A 23,143-nucleotide genomic window follows, 5' to 3' on the forward strand; every position below is an offset into this window, starting at 1 on the left:
CTTTTCAAGGATTAAATGCAGTCTTGAAGCAGGTGTCTGCAGAGCCCAGTGGTGCTTGTGGAAACATGGTTTATACTGTTAGGTTTATGACCACAGGAAACGCAGTAAGCATTCATTCAGAAGGCATCAGTGTTCAGCTAAAAAGCAGGTTCAGTTTCTGTCTTAACAAGGTGTAGAGCTGGATGAACACAGCAGGCCAAGCAGCATCAGAGGAGCAGGAAGGCTGACATTTTGAGCCTCGACCGTCCTTTTGAAACTAATTTCTGAAGAAGCGTCTCAGCCCGAAGCGTCAGCCTTCCTGCTCCTCTGATGCTACTTGGCCTGCTGTGTTCATCCAGCTCTACACCTTGTTATCTCAGATTCTACAGCATCTGCAGTTCCTACTGTCTCAGTTTCTGTCTTTGAAGGAGTCATGGTACTAGTCACCTCAGCAGAAATATTCCATTTGTGAACTTTCCATTCCAGAAAAATATTTGGTCTTCAGGTTAATGAGAACTCATGAATTGTTAAGGATCATAGAGATTTATAGCACAGAAACAGACCCTTGAGCCGTCCAACTCATCCATGGCACCCACATATCCTATATCAATCTAGTCCCATTTTCCAGCATTTGGCCTGTATCCCTCTGAACCCCTCCCATCTATGTACCCATCCAGATGCCTTTTAAATGTTATCACTGGACCAACCTCCACCACCTCCTTTGGCAGCTCATTCCATTCACACACCACCCTCTGTGTGAAAAGGTTGCCCCTTGGATCTCCTTTAAATCTTTCCCCTCTAAGTTGGGGAGAAACTGGAAGAGCTGGGATTGGATTTTAATTTTTCTGGACTTGGCTCTGTAAGAATGTGTGTTGGGAAATAGTTGGAGACTTTGTTTAGCTGTCTATTTTAAGATCATTATAACTCATGAGCTTGTTTTATTAATTGTAAAATTGTAATAAAGTTCTGTTCTCTTGTGAAAGCAGCCTCGTGTGGATATGTTTCAGTGACGAACCGTCATGTTCACTAACTATGGAAAGAAATAAACAGGTAATCGATGAAGACAGGATTCACACTGGGATGTGGCTGGTCCAGGACATGGGCAACCAAATCCCGCAATAATGATTGGCAAAAATCAGTTTTATTTTCATTGCTCCCACTCAGAATGAATAATCTCACATCTCCCAGCATTATATTCCATCTAGCACCTGAAACCGAGAATAATCTGGGTTCCAGAGGAGAAAATGCTGTTTTTTTAAATCAAACTGTTGCTGTTTTTAGGTGCCATCAGACAGTCAAGACTGACCTCTGCTGGTAAGATCTTACATGTACTGTATCTGTTAAAAGTACTTATAGTCGCACAGACGTACAGCATGGAAACATTCTTTGGCCGTCTAACTCGTCCATACTGACCAAACACCCAAAATAAATACCCTAAATAAATCTGGTCCCATTTGCTAGCATTTGGCCCATATACCTCTAAACCTTTCCTGTCCGTAAACCCATCCAGATGCCTTTTAAATGTTGTAAATGTACCAGCCTCTGTCACTTCCTCTGGCAGCTCATTCCAAACGCACACCACCCTGTGTGAAAAAGTTGCCCCTCGTGTCACTTTTAAATCTTTTCCCCTCCGACCTTAAACCTATTTTCCCCCAGTTTTCAACTCCCCCACCCCAGGGTCAAGACCTTCTCTGTTTGTCCTACCCATGCCCCTCATGATTTTATAAACCTTTTAAAATCATCTCTCCTCTGCTTCCAATGCTCCAGGTAAAATAGCCCCCGTCTATTCAGCCTCTCTCTATAGCTGAAACCCTCCAAACCAGGCAATATCCTTGTAAATCTTCTCTGAACCCTTCTCCGAGCTCGTTCATTCTAAACACCTGGCTTTCCCAGCGGTGGTTTTCAATCTCCTGGCTAATCAATAACTCTACAGGTCACCAGACACAACCTGCCTTAAAGTAAATACCAATCTTGTCAACACAATTTAGCAAAAGTCCACTCTGCAAGTATATGTTTGCAGACATGACACAATACGTCTGTGGGAATTCACTGAGGGGAAAACAACATTTCCAGACAGAACTGATGTGAATGAATGGTTATTCCTGACCCCAGGATAGGAAAGGAATGACCACTCCAGGTGCATCCCCCAGAGTGCCTTGACATGGATTATCCTGTTTGTTCGAAGAAACCTCTACTTTGATAAGATGTCATTTCAGCTGACCTGTTCTGTTGTAAACCAGGACACGTACTATAATGCTGACAAGTTAGAGCTGCAGATGGAATCTTCTATACATTGGATTTTACTCTCATGAATGGAAAATGACCTGCAGGTATTTCATTTTGTGAAGGGGAGGTGGGGAGAGAGAATCACGATGGGAACAGTATGACAGGAGCACAGTAGCATACTCTCACACTCCCTCTTCACCCAGATATCTTCTTAAATGTGAAGCTTCAGAAGCAGCAAATGGCTAACATCAGTTTACCCCAGCAATCAGAACTGTGACTACCTCAATCCAAATTCTCATCAAGACCTATTCACCAATCTCCATGCTCACTGACTGCTGTACTGACGTTTGCCTGCGTATTTCAAATTCTCACAGCCCTCCATTGTCTCTTCCCCCATCTGGTCTCTCAAATCTGCTTCCAGGCCCACAACCCCTTTGTGAAATCTGATTTTGACTTCTTGCCCATTCACAATTTTAAGATACCTCCCAGTGATGGAATTTCCTGCACTGTCTGGATTCTCAGCTTTCCAATTCCCTGCCCAAGACCTCTCCATCTCCGTAAGGCAGCCTGTAAAACCCACCTGTTCAGCTAAGCTTTCAGAGACACCTGTCCTCACATTTTGTCAAGTGATTTGGTGTTTTGATCCTGTGAAATGCTGAGTGGATTTCACATTCTAAGAGTCTCAACAAAAACGTACGTTTTTGTCCATATTGTAGAAATAAACAAGGGTTAATTGGTCACTAAATAAAAAGTGCTGGAAAAACTCAATAGGTCTGGTTGCGTCTGCAGGGAGGGAGATAGATAGAAAACAGTCTACTTACAAGTCAAATTTAAGATCGTGATGAAGAATTTCTTTGCTCGGAGGATTGTTCGTGTTGGGAATTCACTTTCCCCAATGAGTGGTGGACACCAAGACATGGGGTGTCCTCAAGGCTGAGTGTGACAGAAGAGGGTCAGTAAGTTAGATGAGGGTTTTGGAGGAAAGATGGGAGCGTGAGGTTCAGCCGGGATCTCAATGGAGTGAAAGGCCTGTCCTTTTCCCTATGACCACGTGTTATGCCTTTCTTCCACACTTTGCAGAGAGCTCAATGTAGAAACTGGACTGTAGCGGCAGGGTGGGGAATATGCACTTGCACTGGATTGGAGGGTGTTCTCAGCTCCAGTTCAGATTTAAATTTGAGACTCCTTGGCAATTCTCTGTCATGTTGCTGCCCTGGTCTTTGAAAGCCTTCTCTCTCTCCCCACAATGAATTAATTGTGCGATGGGACGCACATATCCACCAGAGCTGCGGTGCAAGGTTAAATGAGAGGTGCTCTGTTTCAGGAGAATGAAGGAAGGAGCATCTGCACTGCATACAAAGTAGAGACAAGGACGGGAATTCAGAAATACCTATCGAAAGCACAAAGCTTTGGGTGTGTAATTGATGTTGGGTGGAGGAGCAATATTCACATCAGAACCTAGTGTTGTCTGGGCACGAACTCACATTCTAGTTCAGGTTTGAAAGTGTAAGCATGCAGCTTTTTTAACCCGAATGATGAAATGCATGTGTCAATTTTGTGGAGACAATTTGATTTTTGATTTGGCAATAAAATCCTCCCATATAAATACCTCCTAAAAGTAGACATTTTTCAGGCATGGGTCTGGTGGCTATGCAGCTAGAGAGCCTGGATAGGATCTGAAAGGTGCTGGGTTCAAGCCTAAGTGTAGGTTAAGTGAGGAAAGGTTAGAGTAATTACTTCAGCAGGATATGAGTGAACTCAGTGCAGAGTAAGATCAAATACAGACTCAGGGATAGCTGTAGGGAGTGCCACCAGAGGCTGCCAGGTTTTGCTGCTCTTCAGAAAACCAATGTTCCTTTTAACTAACAAAAAAAATCACTAAAATCCCACCACAGGATTTGAATTCAGTGGGATAGGTTCCAAGGACCATTCTTCTGCAAGGCTGCCACTGGAGCTTTCACATTTTAAAAGTTTTCAGAACTGAAATTTAACATCCTAGTAGTGCAATGGTTTCCTCACAAGCAAAATACAATCAGAGAATCCAACTCCTCAAACACCCAGTGGTCAAGTGGATAAAACAGTTAGTTACAGACTCAGTGATGGTAGTTCCTCTCAGGGACCTCGGTTCAAATCTGTGCTGAACTCTCAGCAAACAACTTACTGCACTTTTTAATTATTTATTAACAATTTAAATGACAAATTGATGAAGATCAAGAACGCTTCCACAGGATAACATTTGAAACTTCACTTTTCCAACCTTTGAGCCTGGATACCTGTCACTCTGGAGTAATGCACACACATTACTCTGTGCTTTACCCACTCAGCAGGGCATTTCACTCAGGTCCCAAAGGCTGTAGCTCAGAGACTCAACAGCAGAACCTGGCTGGCCTGCAGCCAAACCGTGTAAGATTCCCATCTCACTGCCGTTTATTTAATGGGCACACTTGGTCTAGTGCTGCCTCACTCTGGATACACTGTGATATTGAGCAGGGATCACACTCTGAAGTAGGTTCCTCGAATATGCTATCAGGGATCTGCCTGTGGCTGTCACACAGGTTCAGCTCAAAGCCTTCTCCTGCTGACCAGTAGAGGGCCAAGTGTGTTAGGAAGGAGCAATCCAGTCTGGGGGTCCGGTTAAAATGAGAGGAGTTCTGTCATGCGGCAGAAAGAGGCTGTCATGCCTGTTTGCTGGGTTTTTAAAGTTCACTCAGGAGCAGCAGACTGTTGTTTCTTTCACTGAGCTACTCTCTGTGTTCACAGAACACAACACAATTCATGATAACAAAGTGCAGGGCTGGATGAACACAGCAGGCCAAGCAGCATCTGAGGAACACAAAAGCTGACATTTCAAGCCAGCACTTCCAAAGAATGGTTGAGTTCAGCTGGGAACGCTGATCCAATTCTCTGCTCTTTCCCCATCCTCGACTGTTTCTCTCCAGAGTTTACAGTTAAATTTCATTACCTCACCATTGCAGGAACTCAGTCCAAATCTTCATCCCATCATTATGTTTTGAGCAAAAATCTCTTCCACTGGATCCTTACAGCCAGTTGCTTCAACTCACATACTCAGACACCCTGCTGTTTAAATCAAAACTTTAAATAAAAACAGCAGCCTTGGAATTATGTGCTATCTGGCCATTCTAAATGCCATGACACATCTGAGGAGGCATTTCAATTAGCAATTCAGACATGTCCATTCACAGAGGAGGTGACAGGACTTGGGGGTGGGGGTGGCTGGTTACGACCGTCTGTGCTCTTGCTCAATGACATTAGTGGGGGGAGAAAGAAACACAGATGTTGTGAGAGAAAAACACTGAGGAAATTTGCAATCAATTGCTCATTCTGGGAATGGTGGGTTAGAGTCTCCTCAACAATCTGAGCAGAAGAAACGCAGAGTTGATCTGGAATATTCAGCTGAATTAAGAAGAAAATGCACCACCAGGGGTTGGAGAACAGCAGCTGGGCTTGTCACCCAAGACAACACAGCAACATCATGACAAACCTCCTTTTACATTGCCAACTTTCTCTTGAACTCCATCTTCCTGTGCACAACCAGTCATCTATTATTTTCGATTTGTAATCCAATAATTGATCCAGCACCAATTTCTATTTGCAGCTGAGAGATCCAGCCCAGGAAACTTAACATCTGTCGCACACAGAAAAGTAGAAAGTATTCCCAGGAGGTTGTAAGCAGGCATTTAGAAAATCTCAATGAAACCAGACAGCGTCTACGTGGGTTTGTAAAAGGCAAACCATGCGTGAGAAATTCATTCAAGTTCTTTAAGGAAGCAACAAGCAATACAAATGCTGGAAGTCAGAATTGAAAACGGAGACTGCTGGAGAAACTCAGCAGGTCAAGCAGCATCTGTGGAGAAAGAAACAGATAACCATTTCGTGACCCAGTGACTTATTTTTCGAAATTGCACAAAAAGCAATCACAGGTCGGGGTTTTAGACTGAGGAACATATCATCATGGATTGACGATTAAATGAATAGGAACAGAGTATGCATGTGATAGCAACATAGAGTAAGTGATGTGCCAGGTGATCAAGCCTGTGGCATTTCCAAATGTGATACACAAAGACACTGCAAAGGGGTACAGAAAAGTTAGGAATGTGGACAAAAAAAGTTGCAGGTGGAGTATAATGCAAGTAAATATGAACTTGTCCACTTCAGCAGGAAGATTAGAAAAGCAGCATATTATTTAAATGGAGAGACTGCTGAACTTTTGAGGGGCAGAGGGATCTGGGCCCCAGAGGGATTCCCATCCAAGTGCAGGAATCATAAAAAGTTTGTTCACAAGTACAGCTAGCAATTAAGAATGACACTGGAATGTTGTTTGTCGCAAAAGGAATGCAACAGAAAAATAGGGATGTTTTGCTACAGTCATGCAGGGCCTTGGTGGGACTGCATCAGGAGAACTGTGCATAACTTTGGCTGCCTTATTTAGGAAAAGGTATAACTGCATTCAATATAGAGATTTATTCAACAGATCCCTGAGATAGAAGAGAGAAAACATCAGACATGACATGCATGAATATGTCTATATCCATTGGAGTTTACAAGGAGAGGTGGGCTCACTGAAATATAATCAGATTCTGAGAAACTTGGCAGGGTGCTGAGTGGGAGTTTGAGAGAGAACAGAAAAGGGAACATAATTTAAAATTAAGAGGTCCCATTGGCAAGACTGAGAAAAGGAAAACTTTCTCAGGGGACTGTTTTTCCTAAGAACTCCCTTCCTAAGTGACGAACACAGGCTGAGTAATGAAATCTGTTCAAAGCAGAAATACGAAGGAATTGAGGATGACTGTGGACAGACAGGAAAGCGGAGTTTGGGTCAAAACCTGACCCAATCATTTCCAAATCCGTGGACACATCTCTTCTTGCAATGTGGTAATTACTGCCTATTTCTGGTTAAAACACAAACACAGATGGTCACAGCTGGATTCCTTGGGTCACGTTACACTTTGAAAATCGAAATGTGTGCTGTGCAATCGGTTTTGAAAAATAAAGGAGCCCCAAGCTCTGGAAGATCCCAAACGCAGTGTGCTTCATGTGCAGAGTTTCTGCTCATTCTGCAGCAGAGTACTACCAAGATATGTCTCAAAATAGATGGATCAGCCTCAGTTACCAGGCCAAAGCTCATGCTGGAAAACAGCCAATACAGACTCAGGTATGACCCAATTCCCCACAGGCCAAATACCTGACATGCGCAGGGTAGGGCTGACCAGTTTGGCAGGGCTCCCTCTGATGAGATGGACTCAGAGGAAGACTCTCTCCACCTTCAGCACTTCTTTGTCAAGCCACACACTCTTCAGTGTCTGAATGCTTTCTCAACTAAAGCACTCAGATTTTCAGCCCTACTGAATGAGATCGGACATCTAGCGGGAATGAATCCCATCACTTATCTCAGAAATCGCTGCTACAGGCTAACAGTTCAAAGATCATAAATTACAGCAACAATCACAAACTGAACTCACTTCAAAACAGGACAACATTTATTCCCAAGAACTGCCGAGCGCAAAGCTGTGCCCACCCAGTTCATCATCGCTCTCTATCAGTAGAGGACGCCTGGGTTCAGCTGTCATGGACAACCTAGATAGAATGCAGCAGATTCCTCAAAATAAATTCAATTACTGCATAATGCTTACAACTTCAGAGATTAAAAACACAATGAAAATTTCAACACCTGCCATTTCACAACGTAAGTGTCAATGGTGCGCAAATCCAGTTTATTGCAGATTTGGCTGAGATTTGTTACAGAGCCTGAGGCGGGGAGAAACAGTAGCTACAAGGAAAGATAAGATGCTGGAAAACTCACCTCCTGCCCCTCCAAGCCTGTCCACCATCTACAAGGCACAAGTCAAGATTGTGGTGGAATACTCCACACTTGCCTGGATGAGTGCAGTCCTGACAACACTCAAGAAACTTGACACCAACCAGGACAAAGCAGCTGGCTTTATTGGTCCCATGTCCACTCCCTCCTCCACCACCAATGCTCAGTCACAGCAGTGTGTACTATGGACAAGATGGACTGCAGAAGTTCACCAGAGATCCTCAGTCAGCACCTTCCAAACCCACAACACTTCCATCTAGAAAGACAAAGGCAGCAGATGCATGGGAACACTGCCTCCTGCAAGTTCCCCTTCAAGCCGCCCACCATCCTGACTGGGAAATATACCACTGTTCCTTCAGTGAGGCTGGATCAAAATTCTGGAATTCCCTTCCTGAGGGCACTGTGGGTGGATCTACAGCAGACAAACTGCAGCTCACCACCACCTTCTCAAGGGACAACTGGGGACAGCCAATAAATGCTGGGCCAAACCAGCAACTCATGTCACATCAACAATTCCAAAAAAATGTCATAGATTTCTGAAGAAGCTTTCCTGTTCCTCTGATGCTGCCTGGCCTGCTGTGTTCCTCCAGCTCCACACTGTGTTATTGTGACTCCAGCATCGGTAGTTCTTACTATCTCAGTGTCATAAAAAGTCATTTGGCTCTTAGACCATGACAGCTAATGATTTGCAACTACCATGATGTGATACTGATGTTAGCTTTCCTAATATAAACATGAGCTAAGTAGTCCTGAGGAAATCAATGAATGTTTATTGCAGTTCCTGGCATTTACATCTATGCCCTACAATCATGGAAACATGCCTGTCAGGACTCAAGAGCACCAATCTGGACATACTAGAACTGACTTCTCTCAGTGTACTATGCCGCAAGAGGGCAGAGCTCTATAACATGGAGACTGAGAACTTTAAACCATGAGTCACATGCATGAGCCGATGACATCATGAGCTTTGCCCTTAAAGATACATCACCAAGCTGCTGTAAGACAGATCACAACAGGAAGCAGCCCTGGTGTCAAGGGAATGATTATTGCTTTTGGTAAAACAGACTGTTCAGAGTCACCCAGAACCAAAGATAATTTCATTTCCAACAAGGACAGATGGTGGTCAGTCAGACCGCGCACTTTCCCCAGTATCCTTCACTTCTATCTCTGCCTCTGTCATAGCTTTACAGCCTCACTGTTAGTCATCCAGACTCATCTTCTCCTGCTCTGTGCTGCTGAGTACTGTGGGATTTTGTGTCACATTAAGAACATAATATAATTGACATGAGAAGCAGCACACTGACTGATTTTAAACCATCAAATGGTTGAATAAAAATTCATTTTATGTTTTTATAGTCTTCTCACTTCGTTCCAAAGTAAATTTTTGAATCAGTTTTTATTGTGTCCAGTCTCCTCTGAGACCCCATGAAAAATGGAACGTGCGAAAAGAGCTCTTGAACTTTGGGTCCAAGATGAGTATGTCTTTACAGCCTGAATTTTAATCTCTCCAGTGTGATGTTGGGAAGCCAGAAAACATGACATGTTGATTTGTGATGAACAGGTCAACAACAGCTCAATGTTCTTTCCCAATGTGAAATGTGCTCTTCAGCAAATAAGGGGTGTTTTTGGTCCATCTTGCATTGTCTCACCAGCCTCAGTTGGACCTCCATCACAATGATGACCATTTCAGAAATTCGTAAAAGTTCAACACTTCCTTCCCATGGGGCACACTTCCAGGGGAATATTTCCTTAATTTGGTGTCCCCTGTTAAACCTACACTGACCTGGGATGAAGATAGCTGAGAATACTTCAACAATGTTGTCGTGGCTGAAGTCTTGCAATGTGTTTCCATCATTTGTTCACAGGATCAGGGTGTTGCTGGTCAGGCAGCATTTACTGCCCATCCCTAATTGCTCAGAAGGCAATTAAAGGTCAACCACATTGCTGTGGGTCTGGAGTCACATGTAGGTCAGACCAGGTGAGAATGGCAGTTTCCTTCCCTAAAGGACATCAGTGAACCAGATGAGTCTTCCCCTGACAATCAGATTTTTAATCCAGATGTTTATTGAACTCAAGTTCTACCATCTGCCATGGCGGGATGTGAACCTGGGTCCCAGAATATTATCTGGGTCTCTGGATTAACAGTCCAGCGACGATAGCACTAGGCCATTGCCTCCCCTAAACCCTATCAGGTTTTGTGCATGGTTTGTATGGATGACACAACACAGGACCTTGTTCAAGCAGTATTCTGCTATTAATAAACATATTGAACCTGACCTCACATACACTCCATTACAAAGGAAAACCCCAAGTGAGGCAATCCACCTCAACGGACCCCAAAGTTTAAAAACCAGGCGGGAAAACACACCAACGCTTCATCAGATGCTGCACTGAGGATGTTACCAAACACGGTAACAAAACGTCTGCAAAGCAACAAACCAGCTCGGCGAGCCAACCAACCTCAACAGTATTCTATCAGCACACAGTTGTGCAGTCCACACGTCACAAGTTACAGACTTGCTGGCGAGAAGTGCTGCGCTCAGTTTCATGTAAGATGACCTTACATGACACAGATCGAACCATGCTGTGCTGGTTCTGCTTTCATACTGATGTCAGAGTCTTGTCTGACTCGGAATTTAGGGGGCACCTGAGGCTGATTCACGGGGCAGTTTACCGGTGAGAAATATCATCTTGAATTTTTAACCGAGGCTGACAGAAGGGACAACACATTTGCTTAACACTTGAAAAACAATGTATAATTGTTTTGACATTGCAAAAAAAAAGTTTATCCCACCACACCTGACGTCGATCTTCTAAACTAAAAATTAGATCAGCATTATCTGAAGGTTGCAGACTGGCTAAATGAGTTTCTGATTGATCCAGTCAAGACTATTTGCAGTAGCATCAATCTTCCAGTTGGGGTCACTGTCTCCCACAATCCTCTCAGACTAAATATCCTGGTCTCTGAGACTTTAAAAAATTAGTCCAACATTGCACGTTGGAGTATGTTATCCAGGACAGAGGAAAGATCAATTTGAAACCTAGAGAATTCCTCACAAGGGTTGGATGGAGTTTTGTAGAAATGTGCTGCACAATACCGCAAGCATACAGATGTCTCCCATCATTTCCAGATGACAGACCAAAAACCACAGGCCCTGCATTGTCAAAATGGACAGGAAAACACTCTGTGAGGCAGGGCCAAGCACTGACGAGAGGCAGAGTGCCAACCAGAGAGTGACAGCAGGCTAAAGGAAAGGGCAAAAGATGTAGATGTAAAACAAAATGACCCCAGCATTTAGAATGAGAATTTTTGGCACATGTACTCAATAACAGGAATACATGAGTACGGTGAAAAATATACAAAGTCGCCATCCTCCAGTACCATCTTTGTTACAAAACCAGAATTTAAAGAAAGACAGAAAAAAAAAGAGCAAGCCATAATATTAGAGATCCCTCTTTCAACCACTCAAGAACATGCATGTGTAGAAAGCATCATCTGAACACAATCCTACATAAACCTCTTTGTCAGTAAAGTTTCAGGGAGTACAAACAGAAAATGCGGGAAATACTCAGCAGGTCTGGCAGTGAGAGAGACAGACAGAATTCATTTCTCAGCTCCAAGGGCCTTCAGCCACGCAGGGCCAACATCCACAGCTGCTGCCTGACCCACTGACAATGTTTACAGAGAGTGTGTACAAATTTACTTCAGAATTCCTCATGGCTGGCAGCTGGGACACAAGCTAAGAATAAAAGACAAATAAAAGAGACTGTTGCAGAAAGACCAAACCAGAAAATCACAAACAAACTCGGTCCTATGTGTTTGATCCATTCAGACAGGAGAGTGGAATTATCTGTTCAAAGTCGTGCACAGGAACTGAATATTTCCCACGAGAGACAACAAAATGACTGGCAAAAAAAAACAGAAATTGCTCGAAAAGCTCAGCAGCTTTAGCAACATCTTTGAACAGAAATCAGAGTTAATATTTTGGGTCCAGTGAAACTTCCTCAGTTTTCTCTCCACAGACGCTGCCAGACCTGCTGAGCTTTTCGAGCAATTTCTGTTTTTTTTTGCCAGTCATTTTGTTGTCTCTCGTGGGAAATATTCATGGCAGCTCAAGCAGGGGCAAGGATGTCGAGCGTGAGGAAGTGGTTTCCTAGACTCACTCCATCCCTCCCCAAGAACCGCACACTCCCTGTACAGATGACTGCAGGCAGCCGGAAATCCTATCACATGGACAAGAACCAGTGGCACAATCAGATTTTTATAGAGCTCACAAGATAAATTATTTACAAACATTACAAAATTACATCCTTTTTAAAGCTACACTGAGAAAAATTAACAACTTTTCATTCACTTGTATGTTTTCTGCAATCAGAAACAAGAGATGAAGGTTTAGAAAAGCTGTATTTCCCTGAAAGGGGTAGAGGTATCCCAGTTTCTTCCTTGTACACCTTCTCTCCCTCCTGCATTTGTCTTGTTGTTAGCACCACTCACCACAGAGCAAGGAAGAATTCCTCGGACATCTTTGGACTATGAGAGGAAACCACAGCACCCAGAGGAAACCCACACAGACACAGGGAGAACATACAAATTCCACAACAATAATCCCCCTACCTTAATTATGGGATTTATAAAAAGGGGAGGGAAAAAAGAGGTTCTAAACTTAGGAACTCAAAGTTTACCCCAACAATGGTACTACTTCTACTCAAGCACGTCAAGCAGTCCACCCAAATGAGGAATCATCTGAAAAGCTCAAGATTAAGCCCAACAATGATTCACTGCAGATTTTATATGTTCTTGTTCAGTCATCTGCCACAATCGATAGAGCTCGCAGATCGTTCAGTTTAGCTTCATTTTCCTTCTCGCGCTGCTCGTCAGTCATCCCTTGCTGCTGAATCTGGCCAGTGAGATCTCCAAATATCTTGGACATTTCTGTATAGTACATGACCTGAAACAAAAGCAACAAACAGAACGTGAACCTGCTGCACCGACGATACATCGTACAGATTCTATTACAGCTTTGTCATGATGGCAACTTTAACCTCTTGTTCGGAACAAGCACTCCATTCAATTACTGTGTCATTGTTGCTCAATCTAAATATTCCCACCCTCTTTTCAAATCCTTCCATATTAGCTCTCTCCCCCCTGCTGACCCTCTCATGCCTCCAGCTGTCTAGATCCCAAGCTCCGCAATTCTCCATGAACATCTCCATCTCTCTTTCTTCCTCCAAGACAACTTTTTAAATCCTGCCTCGTGAACCATACCTGTCACAACATGCCCTTGGGTGGCTTTGAATGTGATTCTGCAATACCATGGTCCCAAGAAGCTCCTCGGCAATATTGTGTCTGGTTCAAAGCCTAAGTTCAATCTGAGCGCTTGCTGCTGTATTATGCCATGTCATGTTTGAGAGCTTAACCCAATGCAGAGGCACAACTTTATTGAGCATATGTCAGACTGTCCCCAAATCATGTTTTTCACCACTTGCTGAGTGCTGCCCAACAACTAACATTGCAGCACTCCCCAAACTCTTGCCAGCTGCCAAAGCCCTCAAGTGTTATCACTGTTGCAACAGAGAAAACAAAAGACTCAGCCAGCTTAGTCACAGCCAGCTTACATACACAGCAACACGGCAATGACCAGATAATGTGTTTAACTGATGTTGACTGAGGACTAAACATTGAAGACAAACTGCCTGCTCTTTTTCAAAAGATGTCATGGGATCCTTTATGTCCTCCCGAGAGGTCAGACTGGGCCTGGTTTTAATCTGAAAGCTGATAAATTCTGGCAGTGCAGCACTCCCTCAGGGCCTTACTGGACCATCAGCCTGGATTCTGTACAATTATACTGCATGGAGACAGACCCTTTGTTCCAACTTGTCTGCAGTGACCAGGTATCCCATTCGGACAGAGTCCCATTCAGCCCAAATCCTTCTAAACCCCTCCAGTGCAGTTACCCTTCCAGATGCCTTTTAAATGTTGTAATTGTACCCGTCTCCACCATTTCCTCTGGCTGTTCGTTCCACACACACACTACCTTCCACGTGGAAATGTTATTCCTCAAGTCTTTTTTTACATCTTTCACCCTCACCTTAGACCTCTGGGCTCTACGTTTTGGTCTCCCCTCCCCTGGGGGAAAAGACCTTGGCTATTCACCCTATCCGTGCCCCTCATGATTTTATAAACCTCGGCGAAGTCACTCCTCACCGTCTGCGACTCCAAGGAAAAATGGCCCACCTTATTCAGCCTCTCCCTTCAGCTCAAACCCTCCAGCCGCAACAACATCCTTGTAATTTTTTTTTCTGCACCCTCTCAAGTTTAACAACATCCTTCCTAAACAGGGGCAACAGGAACTGAATGCAGTATTCCAAAACTAGCCAAACCAATGTCCTGTACAGTCACAATGTGACATCCCAATTCTTACACTCAATTATGTGTGCAATGAAGGCAAGCCACCAGACAGCTCCTTCACTATCCTCTCGAATTGGGACTCTACTTTGATTGAACTATGCCCCTGCACCCCCAGGTCTCTTGGTTCAGCAACAGTGCCCGACCATTAATTGTATACGTCCTGTCCTGATTGCCAGACCTCCTATTTATCTGAATTCAGCTGCAACTGCCACCCCTTGGCCCACCAGCTCATCTGATCACGGTCCCATTGTGCCCTGAGGTAACCTTCTTCACTGTCCATCACAGCGCCAATTTTGGCGTCATCTGCAAACCTACAAGCCATGCTAACTATGTTGGGAGACTCAGGAATAGAGAAGTAAACTCATGTACGTTCTCACTCAGAGATGACAGTGCAGCCAGCTGAGCGAGGCAGAAACACGTGATGTGACTGGCCATCCTGTCTGAAGCTCATGGAAGCAGAACTATGGACTAGCTCCTGAGTACTTCTCGCACTATGGTGCATGAAGTTTCATACAACTGGAACTGGAGGAGGCCACTGTTGCCTTCAAAGCTGCTCCACAGTTCAACAGGAGCTGAAATTTGCTCCATTTCATTCTCGACCTTGCCTGAAGATGAAGAAACTCCTTAAATCCTAGCACAAAGCTTGAGACACCAGATGTAATTCTTCATATGGCTCAGTATCATGACATTCCTGAGAAGCACCTTGAGACATGTGATTTTGCTGAAGGCACTATGTAAGTTGTCACTGCATTTGGTGGAGTAAGACAGCAATCCAATAAAAGCCTAAAATAAACTATGCAGGATCCTGTGTTGATCTGAGATAAATGTGAGTGATCCATGGCAAGCCCTTCTCAGGCCAGACTTTTCAAGATGGTTTACAGCACACAATCTTAAAGTTGCCAGACAGGATGTGGAGTGACCTTTCTAAGAACAGACTGTTTCAGTCTGCCTTGCACCCAAAAAACAAATCATCAAGATAAACTATCAAGATAAGTCTCCTTCCCACAGGTATACCACTGACGATAAACAAACAAGATCTAGAAGAAGTATCTCTGACATGATCAGTGTTGCAAGAGAAACTCGCAAAAAACAAATGAACTAAACAAGACATTGCAACTGGGGGTTGGTGAGGGAACCTGATTGATTGGATACAGGGTACATGTTTCCTCAAATGGGAGGAGCAGAAACTGCAAGACTATAAGAAATATGTAGAGTACTAGGCTGTTCGGCCCATCAAGCTTGCTAATCTGATATTCCTTGTGCCCACTCTCCTGCATTGGAACTGGGTGTATGCAGTTTAAACTGGGAGATCACCTCTGAATTCCACGCAGTTGATCCAGGAAGAAGCAGACGGAGCAAATCAGAGCTCTTTGAATACCTGCCCACAGCATACCCTCTTTGTGTTCCAGAGATAGTATTGAGTAATGGCAAAATGTCCTAAACACAGGGCAAAAAGATGCTGAGCCATGACAGCAATATCTCAGACTAGTGACAATGCAAGGTTCAACCAGGTAACAGTCACCAGACTTCAAAACAATTTGTTCCACAGAAATCACTTTCAATTGACTGATCAGCTGAATAAACATCCTCCACTTGGGCAATAAACAGAAAATAATATCTTCTCTGCCAGATGGAAAAAAGCAGACTCATACTCAGTGAAGCTGCATATAGTGGGTTCACCGAGGTTCAAAAGGAGACACAAGGTGGTCATTACCCTCGATGGGTGCTGGTCTTGAATGTGAGGGTGTGGTGACTGTATTTCAATTATCCACAGGCAGGAGCTGGGAGGCACTACGGAGCAGAAACTAACATGCTCATTCAGAACAGAGAACAGACTTCAATATGTTCACAAAGCTGAAAATGACAATGACTGAAATCTCAAGGAAAAGCCCAACCACAGACGGTTCAAGGGAAGAACCAGCCAGTGCAATGCACATGGTCATTACCAAGTAGCAGCAAATCTCATTTACACATCAAATCCAAACACGGTGACAGCCCTCGCGATTCCCTTCACCAGGCACATAAGGATTTAGGAGATACACAAATTAGCATGGATTTAAACTGAGATTAAATTCAAAAATTTGGTTCCTCCACGTTAATGATTTTGCTGAAGCAGTATTTTATATTTGTCCATTCAGGATAACAAGTAATACATCAAAATAATTTAATTGATGAAGCATTATTCCTTGTCTTTTTGAGGGAAAAGAACTGCTAACTTGCAGGTTTCTCGAAACTAACAGTCATTTGACATTTGCTTGGAGGATCAGCATAGATAAATCAATACTTGACTGTATTGGCAAACAAATTCGGATGAGAAATGAGTCGTTCCAGACAGTCAGTCAAAAACAAACAGCTTTCATTGCATGCCTTCCTCCAAAATACAAGTGTGTATTCTGCACAGTCATCATCAGAATACTGGGACCCTGACCTCTGCTATTATTTGAAGACAAACTGCGACAGGCACATCAGAAACATTTTAACACTCTTCAAGGATACAAGATCAACGTGGCAATATACCGTCTGTCAGTGCTCACAACCAATTTTATTATTAAGCACAATTGCAAATACCAGGATTAGGGACCTTTCAGCCCCTCAAGCCTTGTGACCATTCAATAAGATCATGGGTGATCAGGTTCTGCTCTCAATTAGTAGAAGAACCTGCTGTTGAGGAACGTTCATCCTCAAACATTACATTACTGTAGCAAAAACAGAAGTTGCTGGAAAAGCTTAGCAGGTCTGGCAGCCATCTGTGAAGAAAAAAAAATCAGATTTAACATTTCGGGTCTGGGGGTCTAATGGTCTAATGCTCTGAACTAATGGTCGGTTTATATTTCAAAGATAGAGAGGCGGATGGGCTAGGGAGTAAATATTAGGGTAAAAGATAGAGCCCAAACAGAGAGAGGAAAGCAGTTGGATTGACAAAGGTGTTGAGAATGAACTGGCTGGGAGGGTGAGTAGCTGTTAACTGGGACTGTCAGTGACTAACAACAGGTAGTGTGTAATGGCAGGCTGTGAGATAACCAGGCCTGATGTGTGGGATAGGAGGCTAGGACATGGGAGAGTTTAGGCCCTAAAGTTATTGAACTGGATACTGAGCCTGGAGGGCTCCAGGGTCTCCAAGCGGAAAATGAGGTGCTGTTCTTCAAGCTTGCATTGGGCTTCGCTGGAGCACTGCAACAAGCCAGAGACAGAGATGTTGGCCAGGGAACAGAATGGTGTGTTAAAGTGGCAGGCAATGGGTAGTTCAGGATCTTTTCTGCGAGCAGCATGTAGATATCCTGCAAAGTGGTCACCCAATCTAGGCTTGGTTTACCCCATGTAGAGGAGAGAACATGTAGACAGATTTTAGAAAGATATTAAAACAGCAGTGTTGTTGTGGTAGGTGATTGTAACTTTCCCTGTATTGAGTGGGAGTCACTTTGTGCTAGGGGCTTGGTTAGAGCAGAATTTTAAACCATTCAGGAGGGCTTCTTGACACATTATATGATCAGTCCAACCAAGGAAGGGGTCACATCGGCCCTGATTTGGGAAATGATCCTGGCCAGGTGAGTGAAGTTTCAGCAGGGGAGCATTTTGAGACCAGTGTCCATAATACCATGAGTATTAAGTTACTGATGGAAAGGGATAACAGCAGTCTTCAGGTGAAGGTGTTAAATAGTGGGAAGGCATACTGCAACAATATTAGGTAGGAACCGGAGGGTATTGATTGGAGGTGGCTGTCCGAGGGTAAATCCACAATCGACATGTCGGTGTATTTCAAATGTCAGTTGATAAGAGTTCAGGAGCGGTAAGTTCCTGCCAGAATGAAGGAATAGGTATGGCAAGTTGGATGACTTAGGATGTTATGACCTTGGTGAAAAAGAAAAAGAAAGCATACGTAGGGTTTAGGAGGATGGAAACTGACAAACGCCTTGAAGTATATGAGGAAAGAACTTAAGCAAGGAATTAAAGGGGCGAAAAGGGGTTATGAAATGTCATGAGCAAACAGGATTAAGGAGAATCGCAAGGCTTTTTATACATATACAAAAAGCAAGAGGGTATCCAAGGAAAGTATTGGCCAGAAGAGGTGGGTGAGGTCTTAAACAAATACTTTGTATCAGTATTCATGAAAGAGAAGGAATTGGTGGAGGATGATCTCAGGGAGGGGAGTGTCGAATTTCTAAGCCAAGTTGCTGTTAAAAAGGAAGAGGTTTTGTGCATCTTAAAAATTATAAAGATAAAAATGCCCCCAGCTCCTCTTGGGATCTATCCCAGAATATTGAGGGAGGTGAGAGAACAAATTGCTGGAGCATCGACAGGCATCTTTGCATCCCCTTTGGCCACAGGTGAGATCCCAGAGGACTGGAGAATAGTTAACATTGTTCCATTGTAACAGAAAATTACACGCCTGTGAGCTTTACATCAGTAGTAAGGAAAATATTGGAAAAGATTCTCAGGGACAAGATTTGTAGGGATGTCAAAGGAAATGGACTAATTAGCGATAAACAGCACAGTTTTGTGTGGGGGACATCGTGTCTCACGAACTTGATTGAGTTTTTCGAGGAGGTGACAACGATGATTGATGAGGGAAACGTAGCGGATGTTGTGTACATGGGCTTCAGTAAAGCCTTTGCCAAGGTCCCTCCTGGCAGACTCTATAGAAGGTGAAGTCACATGGTATCAGGGATGAGCTGGAAAGATGGATACAGAACTAGCTTGGTCATAGGAGACAGAGGGTAGCTTGGAAGGATGTTTTTCAGAATGGAAGACTGTGACCTAGTGGTGTTCTGCAGTGATCAGTGCTAGGACCTTTACTGTTCATGGTCTACATAAATGGTTTGGAGGAAACTGTAGCTGGTCTAATTAGTAAGTTTGCAAACAGTACAAAGATTGGTGGAGTTGCAGATAGTGAGGAGGTTTGCCAGAAGATACAGAAGGACATAGATCAGTTGGGAGGCATCAGCAGAAAAGTGACAGATGGAATTTAATCTGGACAAGTGTGAGGTGACACATTTTGGAAGGTCAAGTACAGACAGAAAGTATACAGTGTATGGCAAAACCATGAGGAGTCTTAATATTCAGAGGGATCTGGGTATGCAAGTCCACATCACTGAAGGTGGCAGCAGAGGGAGATAAAGTAGTTAAAAAAAGGCCTAGGGAGTGCTTGCCTTCTTTGGGGGATATCGGTTCTGAAGAAAGATTGAACAGATTGGTCTGTTTCCACTGGAACGCAGGAGGTTGAGGGACGATCTGGGAGAAGTTTATAAGATTGTGAATGGCAAGAGTGTAAGTATGAGGCTTTTTCTGAAGGTGGAGGGGTGAATTAATTACTTGGGGACACAAATCCAAGGTGTGAGGGGACAAATTTAAAAGAGGTGTGTGAGGCAAGTTTTTCACGCAAAGGGTGGTGAGTACCTGGAACGTGTTACCAGAAGGGGTGGTGGAAGCAAACTCAGTAGAAGCATTCAAGAAGCACCTGGACAAATACCGTATTAGGAAGGGAATAGAGGGATACAGATCCTGTAAGTGAAGGCAGTTTTAGTATGGAACGGCAAAATGTGTCAGCGCAGGCTTGGAGGGTCGAAGGGCCTGTTCCTGCTCTGTGCTGTTCTTTGTTCTAATTCCATTCTTGTGTCTTCCACATTGACTCCCTTGTCATTTACAAAACTACCTCGATGAATCTTGAATTAATTCCACAAACCATCCTCGTGTGTTGCATGTGGGAGAGAATTCCATTGTGCTATGAACGGGGAGAAGGTATTTCCTCAGGTGACTGTCAGTTCGGAACATGTATGCGTCTGGCATCTGGCTTTATGGCGTCCTTTAAAAAGCATTACTTAACCCATTCATCCAGAAATCTGCCAAGGAAATCCTTGAACTACTTCTAACAATTATTTTCTGTTTTGTTTCTAAAGGAGAGTTTGTGTCTCATCAAACGTGAACCACATCACTGCTCGGAACCAATTAATTCCACTGCATTCAGGGCACCTCCATTTATATCAGAGTTGTTCCTGACAGACCAACTCACCTTGACAAGGGGGTCACTATGTGCTTTCTGGAGACAGTGAAGAACATTCCTGGGTTGAGATTGAAGAAGACAGCGCAACAAGAACTGTGCCACATGTTTGCAGTTTGCTGAAGATAATCTGGGCTAAACAAAATATCTGCAATCAGGACAGCAAGTTGAAGTGGCCAAACAAGAAGGGGATTCTACACCAAAACCCAGGGGCAGTAGTGTGTGCCATCTTGCAAAAAGCACTGCAGAAATATACCAAAGTTCCTTCCACAGCACCTTGTATCTGCTGCCCTCATGTCTACATGGGGAACTCACAAAAGTTCCTCGGAAAGCAGCTTCCAAACACCAGAGTGCTACCATTAACAGCGGTCAATGACAACAATGGGAACGCTGCTCTTTCCAAAGCCATTCACCATCCTGACTTGAAAGTACATTGCCGTTCCCTCACTGTCACTTAGTTTCTCGATTCCTCCCTTAGTGGCGTTGTGGGTCAACCCACAGCACAGGCGCTGCAGCTGTTCAAGATGGCAGATCACCACCGACTTTGCAACTAGGTAGAGATAATAAATGCTGACCCAGCCAGTGACATGCACATCCCACAAATGAATTTTTAAAAGTGAAGAGTTTCTCAGGATGGTGAAGAAGGGCAGGTCATTGGCTGGTGTCATCAAGAAAAAGCAAAGGAGGCACAGAGAAGTTGAAACTACAAAAGCTCCTCTTCAAAAAGTTCTCTCATTATCAGAACTCATGAACAGAACACATTCAGGTCAGCTTTCTCCTTCTGTGAGAAAGACTATCGTGTTTGGAACATTGAGACTTGGAGTTCTGATTCCTCACATGGATTGGGTGGGCTGAATGGCCTTCACCTGGCTGTGTTGGTTCTATGACCTTCCACAGCAGTCCTTGGGCAAATTCATGCCAATGGCTGCAATCCTAAGTGCCCTTAGCTCAAAGAGTGCTCCCCTCTTCACTCCAGCCAAAACCAACAGTCTGTGCAGCTGTCAGGAGATGCATGGGGTCTACAATGAGGTGGCAAAAAGGCTTCACAGCCAGAAGCACTTTCACTTTTAAATACAACAGTGAGGTCTCTTTCACTCTTGAGGGGTGAATGTTTTTAAAATCGGCAGTGCAGCGGTCCCAGACCAGCTCGAGCAGCTCAGTATGCCCCCGCCACACTTAGGCAGAAAGAGGGACAGACAATTATTGCAAGTTGGGAACATCCAAAGTGCACATAACTCAGTGAGACATCTTCAGTGTATAATCCCCATTGAAATGCAGCAGAGAGAGTGTGTGCTTTTCACACAGCAAGCTCCCACAAACAGCAATGTGCAAGGAGGAAGAAATGTTTGCCTTTTTGTGACATTGGGAGAAGGGTAGATCCTGGTCCCTGACACTAGCTGCCATCTGAGGGTACAGCCGGCTCGAATCAATGTCTCGCGCAACACTGACTTCCCCCCCCTCTGCTGCAGAAGCCTTCCCTTGAACTTGAAATCAAACTTGCTTTCTCTCCAAGCTCCTCAGTGTAACAAATTCCAACTCATTCAACATTCTGGCTCATGCCAACCTCTAACGCAAGTGAGCAAAGATACTCCACCATCTCCCAGAAAACTGATCAAACCCCTTAAGCTGCCTTTTAGATCCCTCCATTATGTGGCTGTACCTCTTTCAGGTGTACACGCGCACAAGTCCCTACACTCCAACTTCTGACCAACTTCTTCATGCAGGAAACTACATCATCTCATTTGAGAAAATTTCTAAAACACAAGGTCTACCGCAACAATAAACATGAGCGGCAGAAAAAAAAACAATTTCTAGGCTATCTACAAGTAAAATTAGTAATCAATTTGGATATTGAAAAGTGCCCAGCAGCCAAGCCAACAAACGGAACCTTTTGCTGCCTTTTTGGTTCAGAAGCAGAGCTATACATGGACAAAACAGGCACCGTCCTGATCAACAGACAACAGGATGGGACAGGGGGCCAAGCTAAGGTGTTGTATTTAACTAACATCGAGCTTGACTGATCTCTGGGGGACACTTGGAGCTGAACTGCACCGAATTCAGTTGAAAGTGAACTTCAGAAATGTGTGACCATATGTATGTTCGCTTCTTAAAAGCTCTGATTCACTTCATCTGCAGTACCCAGGAGATGAGCAGAGTATTACTTGCAGCGAGTAAGGCCTGTGACTGAAAGTAATCATTCTGAATCTGGCAGCCTTCAATACAACCAAGTTAACAAGTATTATACATTGAATACATGCATGCCATGCACTGAACTAGAACAATGACACCTGTTGCAGTGGCTGTTCTCCAATGATGCCCATATCCCATGAAGGAATAAAAGTAAATGAACTCGAAGCTCAGTTTGAACTGCACAAATGAGCAAAGACAGAGAGAGAGAGAGAAAGAGAGAGAGAAATATCAACTGGCCTTCCCTATTTTCTTTTGCAGATGATGTTGAATTCCTCAGTGCAGCTTTGTTTAACTGGTCTCAAGTCTCAAGTGGGTCTTACCTCAGTCTTCATACTGAGTCCTGGCAGTCTGAACAAATGTGAGACCCATCCACACCCCCAGACATTAGGCTGTCATCACAACTTTCACATGAGCATTTGCTGAACTGGTAATTTGTGTTCCAGACTGTTAATCTGTTCCTCAAATGTCCTGGCAACACACAATCCATTTCAAATACCTTCTTTCCCCA

The 23,143-nt window shown here is 43.9% G+C and overlaps 1 protein-coding gene across 2 annotated transcripts in view; it reads right to left on the reverse strand.

The window, feature by feature from the left end:
* Nucleotides 1–12,287: 12,287 nt before the first annotated feature.
* The window catches only part of bin3 (bridging integrator 3), a 121,314-nt gene continuing 110,458 nt past the window's right edge, over nt 12,288–23,143 (reverse strand). For both annotated transcript variants that reach the window (XM_048523246.1, XM_059641109.1), the window contains one exon: nt 12,288–12,990. In XM_048523246.1, the coding sequence (XP_048379203.1) occupies nt 12,844–12,990 (147 nt within the window). In that variant the 3' untranslated portion in view covers nt 12,288–12,843. The remainder of the gene's footprint in view (nt 12,991–23,143) is intronic.

Source organism: Stegostoma tigrinum, chromosome 40, assembly GCF_030684315.1.
Source record: "Stegostoma tigrinum isolate sSteTig4 chromosome 40, sSteTig4.hap1, whole genome shotgun sequence".
Classification (NCBI taxonomy): domain Eukaryota; kingdom Metazoa; phylum Chordata; class Chondrichthyes; order Orectolobiformes; family Stegostomatidae; genus Stegostoma; species Stegostoma tigrinum.